At 44.5% G+C, this 20914-nt stretch overlaps 2 protein-coding genes and 1 pseudogene across 3 annotated transcripts in view; 2 read left to right on the forward strand and 1 right to left on the reverse strand.

Annotated features, from left to right (window-relative positions):
- LOC135054767 (neoverrucotoxin subunit beta-like) overlaps nt 1-20914 on the reverse strand; it is a 60232-nt gene that overhangs the window by 38846 nt on the left and 472 nt on the right. The window lies entirely within an intron of this gene.
- Nucleotides 12134-14087, forward strand: LOC135054765 (uncharacterized protein K02A2.6-like; annotated as a pseudogene).
- Nucleotides 14136-15410, forward strand: LOC135054766 (uncharacterized protein K02A2.6-like). The gene has a single exon (XM_063958086.1). It carries the CDS (start codon nt 14136-14138, stop codon nt 15408-15410), a length of 1275 nt encoding a protein of 424 aa, XP_063814156.1.

Genomic DNA, 20914 nt, shown 5'->3' on the forward strand with positions numbered 1-20914 from the left:
AGAGATCTCTATGATTACCAACATGACCAAGTGAGATCATATAGGGATAACTATAAGAAAAAAACAGTATGAAGAAGGTACATCTCACTATAGAAATCAACAAAAGAAACATAATATACAAAGTGGAGATAGGGAAACCTCATATATACACAAGAATAGGTATGAGGCCCTGAGGGTGCAAAATGATACACCCCAAAGATCACCTAGGACAAATATGGGAGCAAGGAGAAAAACTTACAATAGAGAAATCTACACATGTACACAAGAAGAATTAGGTAGAGAAGAACAAGGCCCCCAGCCAGAGAAACAAAGTACCACTGATTTTTTAGAGCCACGACCCAGACGAAACAGCTGGGATCAATCACATCAATACATGGGAAATCCACAGAACAGCAACAAAAGATCAAGAGATCACTATGGAGAGGCGGTAGGGGATGTAGATCGGGAAGGAAAAAACAGAAGAAGATTCTAAGAGCTAAAAAAGTTGACCCCACCAATATATTTAACCTATCAGCAAGAAATCTAAGCGAGTCTGAATTGTCCCTCTTGTCAAAAGGTTTAAAATTCTCCCCTACATGTACACCAAACATATTTGATCTATTTGTTGATCTAAATCGTTATGTCCGCACAATGTGTAGAAAACGGTATTTTGCCAGTAAGACCCTACACCAAAGAGATGATACTTCTATCCCAATAGTATTAGACAGCTCGGATGAGCCAGCACTAATTATCCTTGAAGGACTGATTCAGGAAAATAAACCAGATTCTACCAGTCCAAGTAAAATATATGACATTAAAAATCAGAAACTATTTAGGAAAAAATCTGAATTTTACCCGACCACATTCAAAAGTAACAGTATAGAATCATTTTATAAGATTACACTTGAGGATTTCAAGGAACTATGCCATAGACAACAAGCTAATCAGGAAAGAAGGAAGCAGTCCAATTTATCAAAAAAAGAGAGGCAGGCCTTAAAAATGCTAACACAGGACACTACCTTAGTTATAAAGGAGGCTGATAAGGGGGGTGGTTTAGTAATTCTCAATAGGAGTGATTATATTACGGAGTCTCTGAGACAGTTGAATAATACTGACCACTATGACAAGCTACCTGGGGACCCAACGAGAGGTTTACTTTTGGAATTGAAAATTTTACTAGATGACGCCTTAAGCGCCAGAGTCATAACTAAAGATGTTTATCAATTTTTACTTCCCATTCACCCCACTTCCCCCACGTTTTATTATTTACCCAAGATTCACAAGTCACTTACCTCACCTCCTGGTCGCCCTATAATTTCTGGTATTAATTCTCTCACCTCTGATTTATCTTTTTATGTTGATTCCTTCCTACAGTCACGAGTGTCCTCACTAAGGTCACATATACGTGACACTACACATTTTCTTACTCAATTAACCAATATTCAGTGGAAAGATTCATATGCTTTCCTGACATTAGATGTTTCTGCCCTCTATACACATATTCCACACGATAGGGGTTGTGGAATTATTCTTGAAAGATTAACTGGAGACGGTGACCTTGGTGAGGAACAAATTTCATTTTTGGTAGATTCCATAAAATTTATTCTTTCTCACAATTATTTTTTATTTCTTAACACTTTTTATTTGCAGGTGATGGGGACGGCCATGGGGACCAGATTCGCGCCCAGTTACGCTAACCTATACATGGGCCACTTTGAAGAGGCCCATGTGTGGGGGAGCCCCTGGGCGCGTTCTCTGGTCTTCTATGGCCGTTATATAGATGACCTTTTTATCATTTGGGATGGGGATTATGATACAGCACTTCCTTTTATCTCGTCTCTCAATAATAACACTTATAATTTAACTTTCACTTCACACTTTCACCCCTCCTCGATCACATTTCTAGATGTGGCACTTGAAATAGTTGACAATAGAATTGTCACCTCTACATATACAAAAGAAACTAATACCAATTCATTCTTACACTATGATAGTTCTCACTATAAATCATGGAAACAAAATATACCCAAAAGTCAACTATTGAGACTACGTCGAAACTGCACGGAGATCGAAACTTTTGATCACCAGGCAGATAACCTTATGGAGTCTTTTAGGAGACGTGGATACCCAGATAGCTTGCTACAAAGTGCATTCGAAGAGACTCGCAACCTAGATAGGAATACTCTCCTGATAAATAAAAAAAGAGACTAACAAAAAGAATAATTTAGATAAGGATGAAGAATCCACTATCGATAGAAATCTACCATTTATCTGCAAATACAATACATGTGCGGGTGAAATTAAAAATATTATAAGAAAAAATTATAAAATATTAAGACATGATAATATTTTGGGAACCATTATTCCCTCCAATCCCAAAATCATCTATAAGAGGAATAAGTTCTTGAAACTAATATTAGCCCCAAGCCATCTGAGGAGCATTAAGGAAAATACAGATGACACTGAGAGTAAAAATTGGCTAACCCCAATGGGAAAACCATGTGGTTTCTTCCAATGTGGACATAAAAAATGCACCACCTGTCAATACATGGGGAGAAGAACAACCCAGGTAGAGATACCATACAAAAAAGAGATACATATTATAAAATCTTTTATTAATTGTAACTCTTCATATGTAGTTTACCTATTAACTTGTAGTTGCAATCTCCCATATATAGGACGCACCACCAGACCGTTAAAAATACGGTTTCTGGAACATCGAAGAAACATACTTAGAAAATATATGAAACAGTGTCTCGAGACATTTTTGCCAGAAACACAATGGTGATCCGGAAACTCTAAAACTTTTAGCTTTAGAGATTATATATCCAACAGCAAGAGGGGGGGATAGATATACCAATCTATGTAAAAGAGAAGTCTTTTGGATGCTTCAATTCAACTCTGTATATCCTGATGGTTTAAATGAAAGTATGGAGATTAATTCCATTATATGAATGCTCTCCAGTGATGTATACATATTGGGATCTATGATCTCTATCCATTCCTTTCTATCCTGTTCGTATAATAATACTAACGATGTGTAGATAATAACATAACTGTGTTAATGAAAAATTCTTCCTTCTGCCCAGTATTTATGTATAAGTGCCCTATATATGTTTCTCAAGATTCTTTCCATTTATTCTGTATAACCCTCTCCTAAAAAATCTATAATAAATGTAAATATAAAATTTTTAAATATTCTCCTGTTCAAAAATTCTCTCCTTTTACTCTCTCTTTTGCTTTGTATATTTATATATATGCATGTATATGAGATTATTGAAACTACATTAATTATACAATCGTATTTATATCATATTGATACATATAAGGTGAAAACACATGTATGTTGTCTGTATCCAGGCAACACATTCAGGAATGGTGGGGCGGACCGCTACGTTGGTCCGATCACGTGTCCACTCTGGGGCACGTGACGCTGTCCCAGGGAGCGTCGGGTGCGCTCCATTCATGCGGTTCACGGGCGTCTTCCGGTCTATGACCGATGAGACGCAGTGACGCATGGGGGAGCGTGACACAGGTGCGCTCACCCAGCATATGGGTGGGCGTCCCGACGGACCCTGGGGCACAATGGACCTAATAGCGGGATCACCACACATCTGATACCAATTAGGATATCGGTAAGTGACAAAATGGTCACATGACCGGCACATGTCTTTGCTTCTATTCATTTATATATATACTACAGCTTGTCTTCTAATAAATTTACATTTAAAAACATGTATTACTAGCGATTTAGGACTGCCTTCTCCAAAAAAGCTTATTAATGTCTGTTTTAAAATAAGGATCAGCTAATTAGAGTTGTCACAGCTGTTGCATAATTAATTACTAGTGAGGTATAAAAATGGCTCCCGGTGTCTTTATGATACACTTCTGAGGAAGCTGGACGACCTAGTCCAGGGAAACGCGTTAAGGCCCATGCTTAGGAACTTTTGCACCTTCTACCATCTATTATTGATCTGGATAAGGACTTTTCCTTTCATATTGGAATACAAGTAAACCGCAGATACTCCCTGTGTTGAGCACTTCCAGCAATTTATAGAAACCCCTTCAATCACCTGCACAGACGAATATTGAGAGTCATCTTTTTCGTGGAACTGTGGATGAGGTATATTTAGGGTATTACCAGCTGACTGTGCTTTTTACTGCTATTTGAGGAGGAGCGGATTTCCACTTAAGTCCGGGATCTTTTAAATTGATGGTACTGTTCCTATCAGCAAAACCTAATATCTTGATTATCTCAGAGCCATATAGGATCAACCATTGTTTCCTATTTTTTATTTATATGCTGTTGGTGACTATTTAGTCTTTATTACGGTTTTTTTAATATTTTAACAATATTATTTTATATCTATTAAGTACAATAAAGATACTGATTAACTGATCCAACTGTTTCCTGTCAATACTTTGGTTAAAAACAACTCTTAGCGCTGGTTTTTTCTTGTTTATTGCGTCTTTGGGACCTGATTTTGAATATTGGGAGATCACCAGTGCTTAAAGTAGTCCTAGAGAGGCGCCCATGTAATAAAGGTATTGCCCCGTTCCCGCGTCCGACCACTGCAGTTTTTCCGGCGTCCGGAAGAAGAAATTCAGTAGTGAGCTCCTGCCGCCGGCTGCTGCTGGTAACACAATCTCAGCAGGCACCCAGCATCTCCCTGTGACGCCGGGCACACATCAGGTTAGGTGAGCCGGAGGAGGCGGAACTGCGTTTAATCTCCAAGTGGAACTAACGGACCGCAGTTCCGCCCTGTCCCGGCTCACTTTAACCCCTGGAGATCACTCACTAATTCTACAGCGTCACAAGACAGACACATGTTTTTCTATAAGGCTGAATATAAATTTGTTCTGGAATTGATGGCTTTAATTTCAGTTTCATATTGCGGGCCAGATGTAATGCGGTGCGAGTTTGTAGTTAAATTCCAACTTGCACCTCCTCGCACTTTGAGAAGATGAGAGTTGGCGGTGCAAGTTGCAAATGTAATGCAGTGCAGTTTTTTTGTAAAAAAAACTCTGTGCATGCGAGGTCTGGCGAAAAAACAGACGTGAAACCTAGTGGTTAAACTCGCACAATGTAATGTGATGTTTCATTGCATTGTGCAAGTTTGACAGTAAAACCCGTGCATGCTTCTGTCTGTAAAAGTAAGGGGGAGTGGCTGGCAGCCCTTACACCCTTTTCCCCACCAGCCCAGTGAGAGACTGTGGGCTAAATTAATAATGCTCTGTGTTTACCTAAGTTGGTAAACACGGGGGTAATTGCAATCTTGAAAAATTACTTAACACCTAATACGGGAGTATTAAGGGAACAGAAGTACAAAACACGGGTGGACAGGGATATTTGACCAAACACAGAATCGGACAAATTTGGGTGTATTTCACATAGACACCAATGAAACACAGAAATGTACCTAGAATTGATTCTGCAAACACACCCGTGAATAGTCCAAACAGATGTCCCCATGAGCAGCATGTTTAGAGAAGCCATTACAGATCAATGAGATGCACGCAGGCTTCTCTCTGTGTAACTGTAAAATAAGTAAAAATAAACTGTGTGGGGTCCGCCCTTCTAAGCATAACCAGCCCTGGGCTCTCTGAGCCAGTCCTGGTTCTAAAAAGAAAGACAGGGAAAAAAAATTCAGGTCCCTCTATATTTAAAGACTCAGTCACTGGCTCTTGCTCTGTTTCTGGTTCCAAACATAAGGGGAAAAAGGACGTAGGGTCTACCATTATTTTGAAACCAGCACCAGTCTCCACTAGCCAAGGAGGTAATGCCACAGCCAGGGGACATGTTTATACTGGTCCCTGTGACCATAGCATTACCCCCTTCCCAACTAGTCCCTCCAGGGCACCCAAGGGCCACGGCTGAAGCCTGGATCTATCCCTGGCATCACAGGGCTGTGGAAGCTGAATTGAGTGTAAAAATGAGATTTAATATTGTGTTTTACTGCTGGCACTACAGGTTCCAGCAAGCCTCCCCACATGCTGGTACTTGGAGAACCACAAGTACCAGCATACAGGGCATTAAAGGGCCCCATAGAAGCCTTTGGTGGAAACCGGCCGTTTGCAGTTAATCAAAAAATTAATTGAGAGCAACCACATATTTGCCTTCAATAAATCTTGTGGTTTACCACAAACTGCTGGTTACCACCATAGGCTTCTATGGGGACATTTCCCCATAGAAGCATATGTTCCGCATAATTGAAGGCCAGCACGAATACTACACAGCACTACCTGATTGGCTGCTGGTGCTCTATGGACTGATGTCGCATGGAGGCCTGGCAGTCATGGAAGGAGATCGATGTATATACACATAGGTTGATTTTTTATTTTTTTTATTTGAATATATATATATATATATATTTTTTTTTTTTTTTTTTTTTAACCCCTTCATGCCTACATGGACCAAAGAGGACCGATCTAAACAGGAAATAGGGTAACGTTTTCTTTTTTTGTTTTATAGGTTACGTATGGGTTTCTACAGAACAAGGGGACCGAAGCGTTACAGTGGATTGTAGGTATGTGTGCATGTATGTAAGTGTGAGTGGGTGTGCAAGGGTGTTTTAGCAAAGCTTTACTATTTATGAATCTTATGATGTGTGTGTAGTGTCTTTATTATGTTATTTGTTTTACAGGTACCAGCGGGCACTTTAATGCCCCTCATACTAGTACTTGTGGCTCTCCAAGTACCAGCGTGCTGGGGAGGCTTACTGGGACCTTTAGTGCCACCAGTAACGCACAATTATTTAAAATCTTATTTTTACACTCAATTTACGGACTATTAACTCAGCAACCACAAGCCAGTGATGCAGTAGATAGCCCCAGGCTTCAACCCTGGCCCTTAGGTGCCCTTGAGGAGGGGACCCCTTTTTTGGGGTGGCCCCACTCCCCCAGGTAACCCCACCCAGGCTGACTAGTTGGGGGTAATGCTATGACTGCAGGGACCAGTATAAACATGTCCCCCCAGCTGCGGCATTAACTCCTTGGCTAGTAGAACCCAGTGCTGGTTTAAAAAATACAGGGGACCCTTATCCCCTTTCCCCCCCATATTTTTGAAACCTTGACTGGTCCAAGAGCTTGGTGCTGGTTCTTTAAAAACAGGGGGACCTCACACTCTAACCCCCCCCCCCCCCCCTTTCCCCTGTATTTATAGAAACAGCACCGGCTCAAAGATCCTAGGGCTTGTTATGTTTAGAAGGGGGGACACTATGCAGTTTTTCCCTGATTTTACACATTGTTCTTCGTTTCACACACAGAAGCCTGCATGGATCTCTATGATCTGTGGAGGCTTCATGTTTGGGACTGTTTTGCTGCTGGCAAATCCGGCACCAGAACACAATTGCATACACCATCACATTCTGGCTAACACGGGAGCTCAGTAAATTACTAGAATTTATTCAACAAATACAACAGTGTACGATCGTAACCATAGGCGTGCGAACGGGGGGGTGCCTGGTGCGCAAAGGCTCCCCCTAATGTCGGCTACCCCCCACAGGTCCACTGCTGCAGCCCACTGAATTAAAGAAGTGGCCCGCCGCCACATCTCCCACATCATTTTGTGGCAAGCGGGCAGTGCTAGACAGAGGCGGCGGTCTCCCCTAACCCCGCCTCCCATCAGACATTGGCGGTGATGGCGCAGTTACGTCATAACCACATGTCTGTAAGCGCTGCAGCGGGAAGAGGAGCCGCGGCCTGCAAAGCCTAGAAAGAATGCTGAAAAGAGGTGGAGTAGGACTGCACGCACAGAGGTGCTCAAAATAGAGGTAAGAAAGCTGCATTGGGGGAGATGCATGATTGAAGAAAGTTACGCTGCATGAGGGGAGGGGGAGATACAAGGAGGGAGATGTGCTGCACGAGGGGAGAGGAGACAAGGGGGGAGATGAGCTGCATAAGTGGGGAGGGAGTCACAAGAGGGGCGATAAGCTACATGGGGGGGCACATAAGAAAGAAACTGTATGGGGTATGAGATTAGCTGTGTAAGGGAGGGCGAGCTGTATGAGCGGGGATAAATTTGAGGTGGGAGAGCTGTGTGAGGGATAAGATGTGTCGGAGAAGAGCTACGTCAGGTATAAGATGTGTTAGGGGCAAGAGCTGCGTGAGGGATAAGATGTCAGGGAAGAGCCGAGTCAGGTATTAGGCTATGGTCACACATAACGGCCAAGCAGGTCTCATTCAGCGGGACCCGCTTGACCGCAAGGAAACTGCACGGGGGTGCCTATGCAGGTGCCCACACATGTGCGTCAGTCCCGCCGCCACAGGATTCAACCGCAGCATTCCATGTGTCATGGCCAGATCTGTGTGCACACATAACCCCCCTCCCGGCCAAGTGGGTCCCGTTCAGCGGGACCCCCTTGGCCGCTATGTGTGACCCCAGCCTAAGACGTGTCAGAGGAAAGAGCTGCATCAGGTATCAGACGTGTCAGGGGGAAGAACTGCACATGGGATATGGTGTGTGCAGGAAGTATTTACAGGATGGACAGTGAATATGTCAATCACAGAATGTAGGTGCCGGTATGTTGTCAGCATGCTACTTACAGCATGTTAACTAGATCAAGAGTAACACTTTAAACATACTGCCTACCCTGCATGTTTACTGTTGTAATGGCGATCCAGTTAAACTGCCCTAAATTATGTTAATCTTGTCCACATGCTAGTGCTTGCAATCTGGGATTGATTTAGTCAGGGTCGATCCCACATATCCATCCCATTCAGTCCTCCCCCATTATTTTTGCATTCTTAATCTCTCCCACTTGCACTAATTTTAACGTTTTGTGCTAGACACGCCCAGTAGGTGGTGCTAGACACGCCCAGTAGGTGGTGCTAGACACACCCAATAGGCTATGCTAAACACCCCCCTCTAGTGGTGCACACCCTAATAAAATGTGCTGCGCACACCTATGATCGTAACCGCCGTATTTGAACTCTGTCAAACACGCCTAAAACTAGGGTTGGCCATCGGTATGTACTCCATCGATGGTTGCCAACGATGGATAATATGGCAAGAACTATCAATGATATATATTTATTCTATACTGTATCATCGATGGTTCTTACCATCAATGTTTTATGCATGCGCAGATGAAATGTGCTGCTGCTCTATCAGAGTCAGAATGGAGCACTCCAACATTGCATGCTGGGCTCCTGCTCGACCCACACGGTGTGCTGGCCTGTAGACCAGTTGCTGCCCAGCCTCGCCCACCACCATCACGCGCTATCACAATCCCTTCTCTGAGCATATTGGTTTGCGATTCTGACAATCAAGGCAGGGGCGTGGCTGAGTGAGCAGAAGCAGCCGGTCAGCTTTGGGACTACTTTTCCCAGAATCCCCGCTCTCAGCAGTCTATAGCAGAGGATCATGCGAAATGTAGTGAGATAATTGCCAGAGAGCTGTGAGTTGTCACAGACCTGCCTGCCTGTCTGTCCACAGCTGGCATCTAGAAGATAAGTGCTGCAGCCCTCCTTAAAAAGGTAAAACCGAAAGACAAAAACACCATCGTGCCCACGTCTACCATCGATGGGGGAAAACCATCTGGTCCCCCCTCATAGATGGCAACACAATTCAACATCACCATAAACATAGGTGATTTCAAATCATCGATGGTCGATAGCCATCCTTACCTAAAACACGATTCTTGATTTTGGCTGATGCCGCCTAACATCGCCACTAGTTCCGTCTCTGACCCTGCACCCTTTTCCCAGCACAATCACCCCTCACCCATAGCAGTTCTCATTTTGGTGCTCCTACCCCCTATATTTTAAAGATGAACAGTGCGCACATTCATTATGCAGCCCAAAAAGGGGCGTGTTTTTGCTGGGAAGGGGCATGGCCACAAAATAATACCCACAATTCAGATTACGCCACACAGTAGTGCAACTTTATTCACATTATAAGATGCAATAGTGCCCCTTTTTCACATTACATCACACAGTTGCACCATTTTACCTTATATACATTACTCCTCACAGTAGTGCCCCTTATTCACATTACATCACACCATATTGCTCTTTATTCACTTTGGACCACACAGTAGTGCCCTTTCTTTGTTATGCCACACTAAGAGCACCTTCTACAGATAGGGTCTAATTCAGAGTTGATCCCAGCAGCAAATTTGTTAGCAGTTGGGCAAAACCATTTGCACTGCAGGGAGGGGGGGGGGGGGGGGGCAGATATAACATGGGCAGAGAGAGTTAGATTTGGGTGGGGTATGTTCAAACTGAAATCTAAATTGCAGTGTAAAAATAAAGCAGCCAGTATTTACCCTACACAGAAACAAAATAACCCAGCTAAACCTAACTCTGCAAATGTTATATCTGCCACACCTGCAGTGCACATGGTTTTGCCCAACTGCTAACAAATTTGCTGCTGTGATCAACTCTGAATTACCCCCATAATCCCACACATTACTAATGCCTTTATACACATAATACCACACAGTAATGCCCTCACACATATGACACACATTATTAATGTCCTTATAAACATAATGCACCTTACACATTATGCCAACCTTTATTAATGCCCTTATACACATAATGTCCCTTACACATATGCCGCACTTTAATGCATTTATACACGACACACATAATGCCCCTTACACATATGCTGAACACTATTGCACAACCAACCCACCCGCAGACAGCACTCACACGGACGCTAACACTGTGACCTCTGCCTCTACTTGGATACAGATGTGTCCTCATACATCTTGCCTCAATACATCATGAAGCAGGTGATGCCTGGCGCGAGTCATCTGGCAGCTCTGCTAATGTCGGGCACCTTTTTTTGACGAAAATGCATCTTATGTGCAGTGCTATGTGACTAGGATGCACAAGTAGCTTCTGTTGATTAAAATGATATGTGGTGTGGTGTATATAGTTCCCATTGCTGTATATGTGTTCTGGTGGAAGGTTACCACGGATCTTATTTTGTATTTGTATTAGTTGGTGTATGAATCTATTTCTGTGTTCTTTAGTTTCCTGTTCTTCTCCAGTAAAGAAGCATGCAACACTCCCTGTGTCCTGGTTACATTAAAAAACTCTTATTGAAATATAAGTAACAGATTTAACACTGGCAACGAGGATTAAACTGTTCTTCAGCATGGCTCCAGGTATCAGTGGAACACCAGTGGGCTGACACAGCACAATTGTGGGGTGCAAACAGGAACAACTCATTCAGACTGCCAGCAGCTCCTAACTTGAATAAAAGGAGCACGTGAGTTATATCTTCATTTTCTAAGGAAGGGAGGACTAAGTATAAAGAAAAGATGTCAGGATATATTGGCACAATAGCTGCATTTGATGGTACTACAGAGGACTGGGCTACATATATATATTGAGAGAGTGGAGTTGTATTGTGTTAACGCAGTGGAAGGTGACAAGAAGGTTCCAGTTTTACTCAGTGTAATGGGTGCCCAAACATAGAGTCTGCTGAGAAGTTTAATAGCACCTGAGAAGCCAGCCAACAAGTCCTTTACTGACATTGTGGACATTTTACAAAAGCACTTAAACCCCAAACCATTAGTGATTGCTGAAAGATTCAGGTTTCACGGAAGGAATCAATGTGAAAGTGATAGCATTTCTAAATACATTGCAGAGCTCAGGAGGTTATTTGAACACTGTGCATTTGGAGCAGGGTTATGAGATGCTCTAAGAGACCGTTTAGTTTGTGGGATGAAAAGTGCAAGTACACAAAAGAAATTGCTGGCCGAGCCTGACCTGACCTTAGACCGAGCACTGTCCATAGCTATTTCACTGGAGACTGCAACCAGGGATGCATCAGAATTGCAGCAAAAGGCACCAGAATGTACTCACAATCCAGTTCATTTGCATCAGAGACAGTCCTGTGTTTGCTGTGGGAAGTCCTCACATGATGCCAGTCAGTGCTGGTTTAAAGACAAAGTGTGTAGAAAATGTAAGAAAAGAGGCCATATTGAAAGGGTGTGCCAGTCGGGGAAAACACCAAACCGCTCGCAAGTATCCAAAGTTCCCAGGAGAAAACATACAACATCCCAGGTACATAAAGTAGCAGACTCTACTGATAGTACTGGTACAGAAAAAGGGTTATGCAGCCTAGAGATGCACTCTATGACGGCAAGAGCGTCAAGTGATTTGGGTCACTTTGGAAGTAGCAGGTATTGACTTAAAAATGGAATTAGACACAGGCTCTGCTCTGTCAGTGCTAAATGCAAGCGATTACAAACGCCTGTTTGGTGCTATTCCTTTAAAGAAAACATCCGTAACACTCCGCACATATACGGGTGAACTGGTGTCCCCTTTGGGAAAAATAAAAGTTTATGTGAAATACAAAGGCAATACCCATAAGCTGTATTTGTACATTTTTCCACACGGTGGACCGGCATTATTGGGCCGCGAATGGATAAGGAAAATCCAACTTGACTGGCATTCCATTCATAGGCTACAATCTACTGCATCTGATGTATCCAACAAAGATGCAGCTATTAAGGAACTTTCTAAATTGTTAGCTGCCGCACAACCCATTTTCCAACCAGGGATAGGCACGTTAAAGGACATTAAGGCCAGTATAGAGTTGGAACCACATGCCGTTCCAAAGTTTTGTAAAGCTCGCACAGTACCTTATGCCATCCGACCAGCGGTTGAGGAGGAACTACGGAAACTGGATGACTCTGGTATACTCTCCCCAGTGGAATGGAGTGAATGGGCTACGCCCATAGTTCCGATAGTAAAGAAAGACAAAATGGGAAGTATCCGAATTTGCGGAGATTTCAAAATGACAATAAATCCAGTACTACGGACTATGCAGTATCCTTTGCCTAAAATAGAGGACATCTTTGCAGCTCTCTCAGGGGGCGACCGCTTCTCCAAAATTGACCTAGTACTTGCAAATGGAAATTGAGGAGGCATCTAAGAAATATTTAACCATCAATACTCACAAAGGTTTATTACAATATAACCATCTTGTGTTTGGACTTTCTTCTGCCCCAGCATTATGGCAGAGAGCAATGGATCAAGTCCTACAAGGGATACCAGGTACGTAATGTTACCTGTATGATATAATTGTAACAGGCATAGATGATGTGGACCATTTAAATAATTTGGAAAAAGTATTAACCCGACTACAGGAATATGGACTCAGACTAAATAAAGATAAATGTGCATTTTTCCAAGAAAGCATTTCATATTGTGGACATGTGACTGATAGAGAAGGCCTGCACAAATCAAATGATAAAATTGAGGCAGTACTACAAGCACCCTAACCACAGTCTGTGTCACAACTGAGATCTTACCTGGGCCTAGTTAATTATTATCACAAGTTCTTACCAGACCTCTCCACAGTAATACACCCGCTAAATGCCCTACTACAGAAAAATGCACGATGGAAGTGGACAAAAGACTGATACAGCATTCTCAGAAACAAAAAGATTGATTACATCTGATAAAGTCCTTACTCGTTTTGATCTGAAACTACCCATCAGGCTGGCGTGTAATGCCTCACCGTACGGCATTGGAGCAGTGTTATCACATCAACTGAGAGATGGTAGCGAGAAACTAATAGCGTTTGCTTCACGGTCTTTGACAGTAGCAGAGAAGAATTATGCGCAAATTGACCGAGAGGCCTTAAGTTTAGTATGGGGAGTGAAGAAATTTCATAAATTTTTGTATGGGCAAAGGTTTACATTAATTACGGATCATCACAACTGGTATCAATTTTTAACCCCCAGAAGGGAGTCCCAGCCATGACTGCAGCTCGGCTTCAACGTTGGTCATTATTCCTGGGTGCTCATACATACGACATTGAGTTTATAGGAACAAAACTACATGGCAACGCTGATGGTCTATCGCGTTCTTCCTTGCCCCAAAGTGAGGAGGACAGTGATGGAGACCCCCTGGAAGTGTATCACAATATGTTGATGGAACAGCTACCTATTACCAATGCCACGAACAATCGGGAAACAAGGAAAGACCCGGTACTATCAAAAGTAATGGATTTAACTCTCAAAGGTTGGCCTAAACATGGCAATGCTCAATATTACGGGTTTTCAGGCAGGAGAGATCAGCTTTCTGTCTGTCAAGGAACTCTATTGTGTGGGTCCCAAGTGGTAATACCACCTAAACTGTGAAACAGAGTTTTGGAAAATTTGCATGAGGGTCACCTAGGCACAGTAAAAATGAAGAATCTTGCTAGAAGCTATGTGTGGTGGCCAGGAATCGATGGTCAAATTGAAATTTTGACAAAAGGGTGTGAAGGATGTCAAAGAGTTCAAAATGCACCACCTTTAGCCCCGTTACACCCCTGGGAATGGCCTTCATCTCCTTGGCAGCGGGTACATATTGACTTTGCTGGTCCATTCATGGATTGTACGTTTCTTATTGCAGTGGACGCTCATTCAAAATGGCCAGAGGTAATAAAGATGAAATCCACTACTTCTGAGAAAACAATTGCTGTGCTGCGAACCATCTTTGCTAGAAATGGTCTACCGGAGCAAGTGTGCAGTGACAATGGGCCACAGTTTGTGTCCATGGAATTCAAAAAGTTCATGCAAGACAATGGAATTAAACATTTTACATCAGCTCCACATCATCCAGCCACTAATGGTTTGGCTGAGAGATTTGTCCAAACATTCAAAAAAGCTATCAAGTCCATGCACCATGAACATCTACCTTTGCAACACAAGATTGACAACTTCTTGTTTATTTATCGTAGGACTGAGCACTCCACTACCGGTCAGCCTCCTGCAGTGCTATTTATGCAACGGAACTTACGGTCTCAGTGGGACTTGATAAAACTGGATGTAAGGCGGAAGGTACATAACAAACAGTTTCAATCAGTTTATCAGAAACCTACTCGGTTCTTCCACATTGGCCAAGAGGTTCTGGTCCGTGATTATAGAGGAGACAAATGGCAACCGGGAATAGTTTCTTCCAAAGCCGGCCCTCTGATGTACGAGATTGAAGTTGGAGGAGAATTGTGGCATCACCACATTGATCAAATCATTGAGGCTGGGAGGCAAACTGACTGTACGTCGACAGCTGGACATAGCCAAGCCAGTGATGTGGGGGTTTATGTATACCCCTCTGGAACTGATACAGAGACTGTTCCTGACACTGTGGAGGAAATGTACCCCTCTGGGTCAGATACAGAGACTGTTTCCAAACCTGCTATGGAGTCACCTGAGCATGAGGTTCCCTTAGTAACAACTGATCCTGAACCCTCTAGTGGGATTTCTGTGGAGCAGCCAGTCACTCTGGGAGTTAAACATCGGTATCCAGACAGCGTTCGTAAGGCACCTCAAAGGCATACTTGCCTACCCTCCCGGAATGGCCGGGAGGCTCCCGAAAATCGTGTGACCCTCCTGGCCCCCCGGAAAGGTGGGCAAGCCTCCCGCTTTCCCCCTCGGCCGCCCGCAGCAGAGAACAAGCGGGCGGCCGGAGGGGTCCGATGAAGCGATTCGCGCTGAATCGCGTCATCGTAGCTCCGCCCCCGCTATGCAGTGGCTCGTTTCTCGGCACAGCACAGCGGGGGGTGGAGTCACGATGACGCGACCCTGGTGTAACACCCCCGGACCGCCCATCTTGATGCCGGCCACGCCCCCGGACCGCCTATCCTGCTGCCGGCCACGCCCCCCTACACCTACAACGCTGCCTTCTCCCGGAGGAGGCAGCAAAGTAGGTAACTATGCTCAAAGGCTTGATTTGTAGCCTTCTGGGGTAACGTATACATTGCTTAGTGCTAACATTTTCATGTCTGCATTTATCTAAGTTGGGAGGAGTGTGATGTATATAGTTCCCATTGCTGTATGTGTGTTCTGGTGGAAGGTTACCACGGATCTTATTTTGTTTTTGTATGAATCTATTTCTGTGTTCTTTAGTTTCCTGTTCTTCTCCAGTAAAGAAGCATGCAACACTCCCCGTGTCCTGGTTACATTAAAAACGCTTATTGAAATATTATATAAGTAACAGATTTAACATGTGGCATGCCTATATAGTGTGTGCGACCATGGCTGTACCTGCGTACGGAATGCTACATTACAGTGATTTCCAGGAATACACTAACATAGCATTTCATATGGAGATACAGCCGCAGTCACATACAGAATATAGGCATGCTGCATATCATCAGCAGAAGCTGCTTGTGCCCCTAGCATGTAAAATGGTAGTATGCAGAGTCTGACAGCTCACCATTGCCAGTCAGAGTGAGACAGGCACATAGAGTGAGGGCTATCCTTTACCTGCCCCCAACTAGCCACCCAGCCAAGTGATGGGAATACAGCAACTAGTCACAGTGTGCAGCAGGGAGAAATCGTGAGGCAGGAAGTAACAGCCAGCTTCTAACCCAGATGTGCAATAGTCAGCCAGTGTGCATTGTAGCTGATCTTTCTTTCCTACAGACTAGAAAGCCGGACAGAGAAACAGTTAATCATTACAGAGACAACATAGCTGAGGCACCGATTCCCCTGGAGCGCTTTATGCTGAGTTTATACCAACGGTCCTTAGAGAGAGGAATCCGGCATCATTCAAATTGTATAACCAGCCATCTATAACTGATTTATTGGATCAGCAGCCCTTCCCCAGCTTACACCTGCCACCTTGTGGACATTAGAGATATTACAGCAACACTGAGATAAAAAGTACAATACAAGGAGATTTCTGCATTTTGGCCACCAAGACTAATACAGTAAGGTGTGTAAAGAGATGCTTCATTAAAGACATAAGAATGGAACAGAGACTGGGCTAAAGACCTTCATACTGCTACTGCTCAATTGTTACTGCGTTGAGGAGATTTTTTTTCCTAATACTGAATTGCATTATATACTACAAGTTTGACTAACTGAAAGTTATTTCGGTGACACTTATTGTTGTGTGCATATGCCTTGCATAAGTTTCCGCAAAATTAACCTTTACTATACCGAATAGAAGTGACATCTTTCCTCCATTAAATAAAACCCTGGTCACTGTTCAAATGTGTAGTGACTTGGGGATCCCCCTCTCTCTAATCGTTAAGGAAGTCCAGAAGCCAGTGTGATCTGGAGGTATCTGGAAGGCCAGATCGACGAAAGCAGCCGGGGAAACAGGAACAACACGATGCACACACCGACACCCGACTGCTTGTGGCTTACATTATTGCCTCCTGCTTCACCTTGATAAGAGATGAGGCAGGAAGAGCTGTACAATGAGAGGAGTACAATGAGTGTCACTATAGCACATGTTCCTCTATCAATACCTCCCAACTGTCCCGAATTTCGCGGGACAGTTCAGTTTTTTTGGGACTGTCCCGCTGTTCCACCCATGGGCCGCAGTGTCCCGCGGTGGGGGGAGCAGTTGGGAGGCTCCTGTTAGTCACTACCCTACCTAGCAGAGCAGCGGTGAATATACTCTGGCCCTCATTCAGAGTTGATCGCTCGCTAACAGTTTTTAGCAACCTTGCAAACGCATAGTCGCCGCCCACGGGGGAGTGTATTTTAGCATAGCAGGAGTGTGAGCGCTTATGCAGCAGAGCACCAGCAAACACATTTTGTGCAAAAGAAGACCAGCCCTGTAGTTACGTACTCTGTGCGATGATTGCTGCGACGAGTGACGTGGTAATGATGTCAGATACCCACCCTGCAAATGCCCGGCCACGTCTGCGTTTTTACAAACACTCCCAGAAAACAGTCAGTTGACACCCAGAAACACCCACTTCCTGTCAATCTCCCTGCGCTCGCCAGTGCGACTGAAAGCGTTGCTAGATCCTGTGCAAAAGCACGTCGCTCGTTGTACCCGTACGACGCGCGTGCGCATTGCGGTGCAGATGTCATTTTTTTTACTGATTGCTATGCAGCGAACGGCAGCTAGCGATCAACTCAGAATGACCCCCTCTGTGCACATGCACACAGCATCTATTCACAGAGATATGTGGAACTTGGGCATGCCAGCAGCTCACAGAGCGTTGGCCATGCCCCCACTCTGCCGAAAAAAATGGAGGGCGTGGCTCACATTTGCAGCAGTGCCGCTTAGATATGCCCCCTTTACCGAGGCCACACACCCTTTTGGGCAGGCATGGCTTTGACACACAACAGGAGTCCCGCATCGAGTTTATTCAAAGTTGGGAGGTATGCCCTATCTCTGTTTTCATTTGCGTACAACAATACATATTGCATACATATCACCCACTCTGTGGAATGCCCTCCCACGCACAATAAGACTCTCCTCTAGTCTCCAAACCTTTACACGTTCCCTGAAAACTCATCTCTTCAGACAAGCCCACCAAATTCCAGACCCACCCACATAACCCTCAATGCTTCCCTATCCAGTTACATCCTCTTTGTACAGTACACATAACCTCACATTTTGTCTTCCAACATTGCTGGGTGATCATATCATACAACCCATTAAGAACCTAGCAATCTGGTGGACCATTATGCAACTGGTAGCATCTATCTTTGTGTATCAATGCCTATTTCCCTATAGATTGTAAGCTTGCGAGCAGGGCCTTCCTACCTCGGTCTGTCTTTGCCCAGTTTTGTTCTATAACAGTTGTTCTAATTGTAAAGCGCAATGGAATATGCTGCGCTATATAAGAAACGGTTAATAAATAAATAAGTAGCTAGTGAACTCTTAATTCATGACAATAGGTAAAAGAATAGAAGAATTCATAGTCTTCTGACAAGCCAGGAGCACCTAACCTAGGGCCATACTTACCGACAATCTGGCTGCCCAGGGGCGTGGCGATGATGGATGACGTTTAGGGGGGGAGAGGGGGGCATGACCGCAAGATCACTTTCATCATGGCCCCGCCCCCTGTCTAGCAATGCCGATAATATAGGCATTGCAAGGCAGGGGGCGAGGCTGGGATGATGCGAATCGCGTCATGTGACCCCCAGATTGCCCACTTTGAACTGCTTTGGGCTTGCTGGGGTATGCGGGTGGTGGGCACTCGGTAGGGAGACTTGCCCACTCTTCTGGGGGTCAGGAGCGCCCCTTACACATATGTTACACATTATTAATTCCCTTATACAAATAATGACACATATAGTTCCTGGCGCGAGTCATCTGGTAGCTCTGATAACGTCGGGTGCCTATTTTTTATGAATTGCTATGTGGCTAGTATGCACAAGCAGCTTCTGCTGATTAAAATGATATGCAGCATGCCTATATACTGTGTGCGACTGTGGCTGTATCTGCATACGAAATGCTACACACAGTATATAGGCATGCCAGATATAATTTTAATCAGCAGAAGCTGCTCGTGCCCCTAGGCATACCAGATACCCTAGGCAATTGCCTAGTTTGCCTATGCCTAAGGCCGGTACTGCCTATACCTGCTGCAATCCCTCCATTCTCTATGGTTGATGTGATGCTGCCAGATTCACATTCCCGATATTGGCCCCCACAGCTACTGCCATCTTCAGATTGCAGTAGCCCCTTTGTAGCCGATGGGCTACAGATCAGGGCAGTAGTTCTGGTAGGGTTCCCCAGGAATCCTCCACCACAAATGGCTACTGTAAGCATGTGTGTATGCGCAGAAGCCCTGGCACCACATCCCAGATATGGGCTCCTGTCCCTGCACATGCCGGGTGATACATTCATCCAATGTGATCACATCATGCAAAGCAAACGTGATCATTGCTAAATGGGTCCCTTGTTCTACTAGCACAATATCAATGCATGTGATGAGAGGACACACCTTCCTGCGGGAGGCAGTCAATTGACCGACGGCTGCTTACCTCTCCAGGGTGTGGTCCACGCCACCACCCGATGGGGAATAGAAACCTGTGGCGACCAAAGGTAACCACCGGGCCCGAAGCATGGCTAGCGCAGCGAGCCCGCGAGAGGACACACTGCACTCGCTGCCGGGATACCGGCTGTTGGGCTCTCGGCGTCGGTCTCCTGACCACCGGGATCCCAACCGCCAGGATTCGTACTGATCCCCTTTCTGCATATTTTGCTAATAAGCATATTGAGATATATGCTCAGTCTGTGTGTACCTAAAGCGTACCTCCTAACTGTCGTGGCTTTGGTGGGACAGTCCCATTTTTTGGACACTGGGGGTAATTCCAAGTTGATCGCAGCAGGAAATTTTTTAGCAGTTGGGCAAAACCATGTGCACTGCATGGGGGGCAGATATAACATGTGCAGAGAGAGTTAGATTTAGGTGGGTTATTTTGTTTCTGTGCAGGGTAAATACTGGCTGCTTTATTTTTACACTGCAACTTAGATTGCAGATTGAACACACCCCACCCAAATCTAACTCTCTCTGCACATGTTATATCTGCCCCCTGCAGTGCACATGGTTTTGCCCAATTGCTAACAGAATTCCTGCTGCGATCAACTTGGAATTACCCCCACTGTAGGGTAAATTTACTAAGATGGGAGTTCTATTTAAGATAGGATGTTGCCCATAGCAACCATTCAGATTCTAGTAATCATCTTCTACAAGGTGCTAGATAAATGAGAAGTAGAAACTGATTGGTTGCTATGGGCAACATCCCATCTTAAATAGAACTCACATCTTAGTAAATTTACCCCTGTGGTTCCATCCCACCGATAGACTGAAGTAGTTGGGAGCACCCTCTCTCAGTGGTGAATAGATGCTGTGTACATTCACACAGTGTCTATTCATGGGAAAGAGGGACTTGGTGCATGGCCAGCAGGTCCCGGAGCACTGGCCATGCCCCCACACGCGGAAAATGTGGTGTAACTCACGATCGCAGCATTCTCAGTGTGGCCACGCCCCATTGCTGTGAGGCTGTGCCCCATCATTTTGGCAGAGTGCTGGAGGCGTGCGCAGCTATCCCGCTACTTACAAACCAAAGGTGGGAAGTATGCCTTAAGAATTAAAATGCTTTGGTATAAAAGAAAACAATCACACCGACACTAATGTACAGTAATTACACAGTCACCTTCTCATACACATGCATGAAGCGTCCACTGGTGGAATGCAGTGGTAGGGGCCCATGCTTAGTCATGT

Source organism: Pseudophryne corroboree, chromosome 3, assembly GCF_028390025.1.
Source record: "Pseudophryne corroboree isolate aPseCor3 chromosome 3, aPseCor3.hap2, whole genome shotgun sequence".
Taxonomy (NCBI): domain Eukaryota; kingdom Metazoa; phylum Chordata; class Amphibia; order Anura; family Myobatrachidae; genus Pseudophryne; species Pseudophryne corroboree.

Excerpts from the sequence above, each read along its gene's own strand:
- LOC135054766 (XM_063958086.1), top strand. The coding sequence starts at position 14,136 with ATGAAGAATCTTGCTAGAAGCTATGTGTGGTGGCCAGGAATCGATGGT.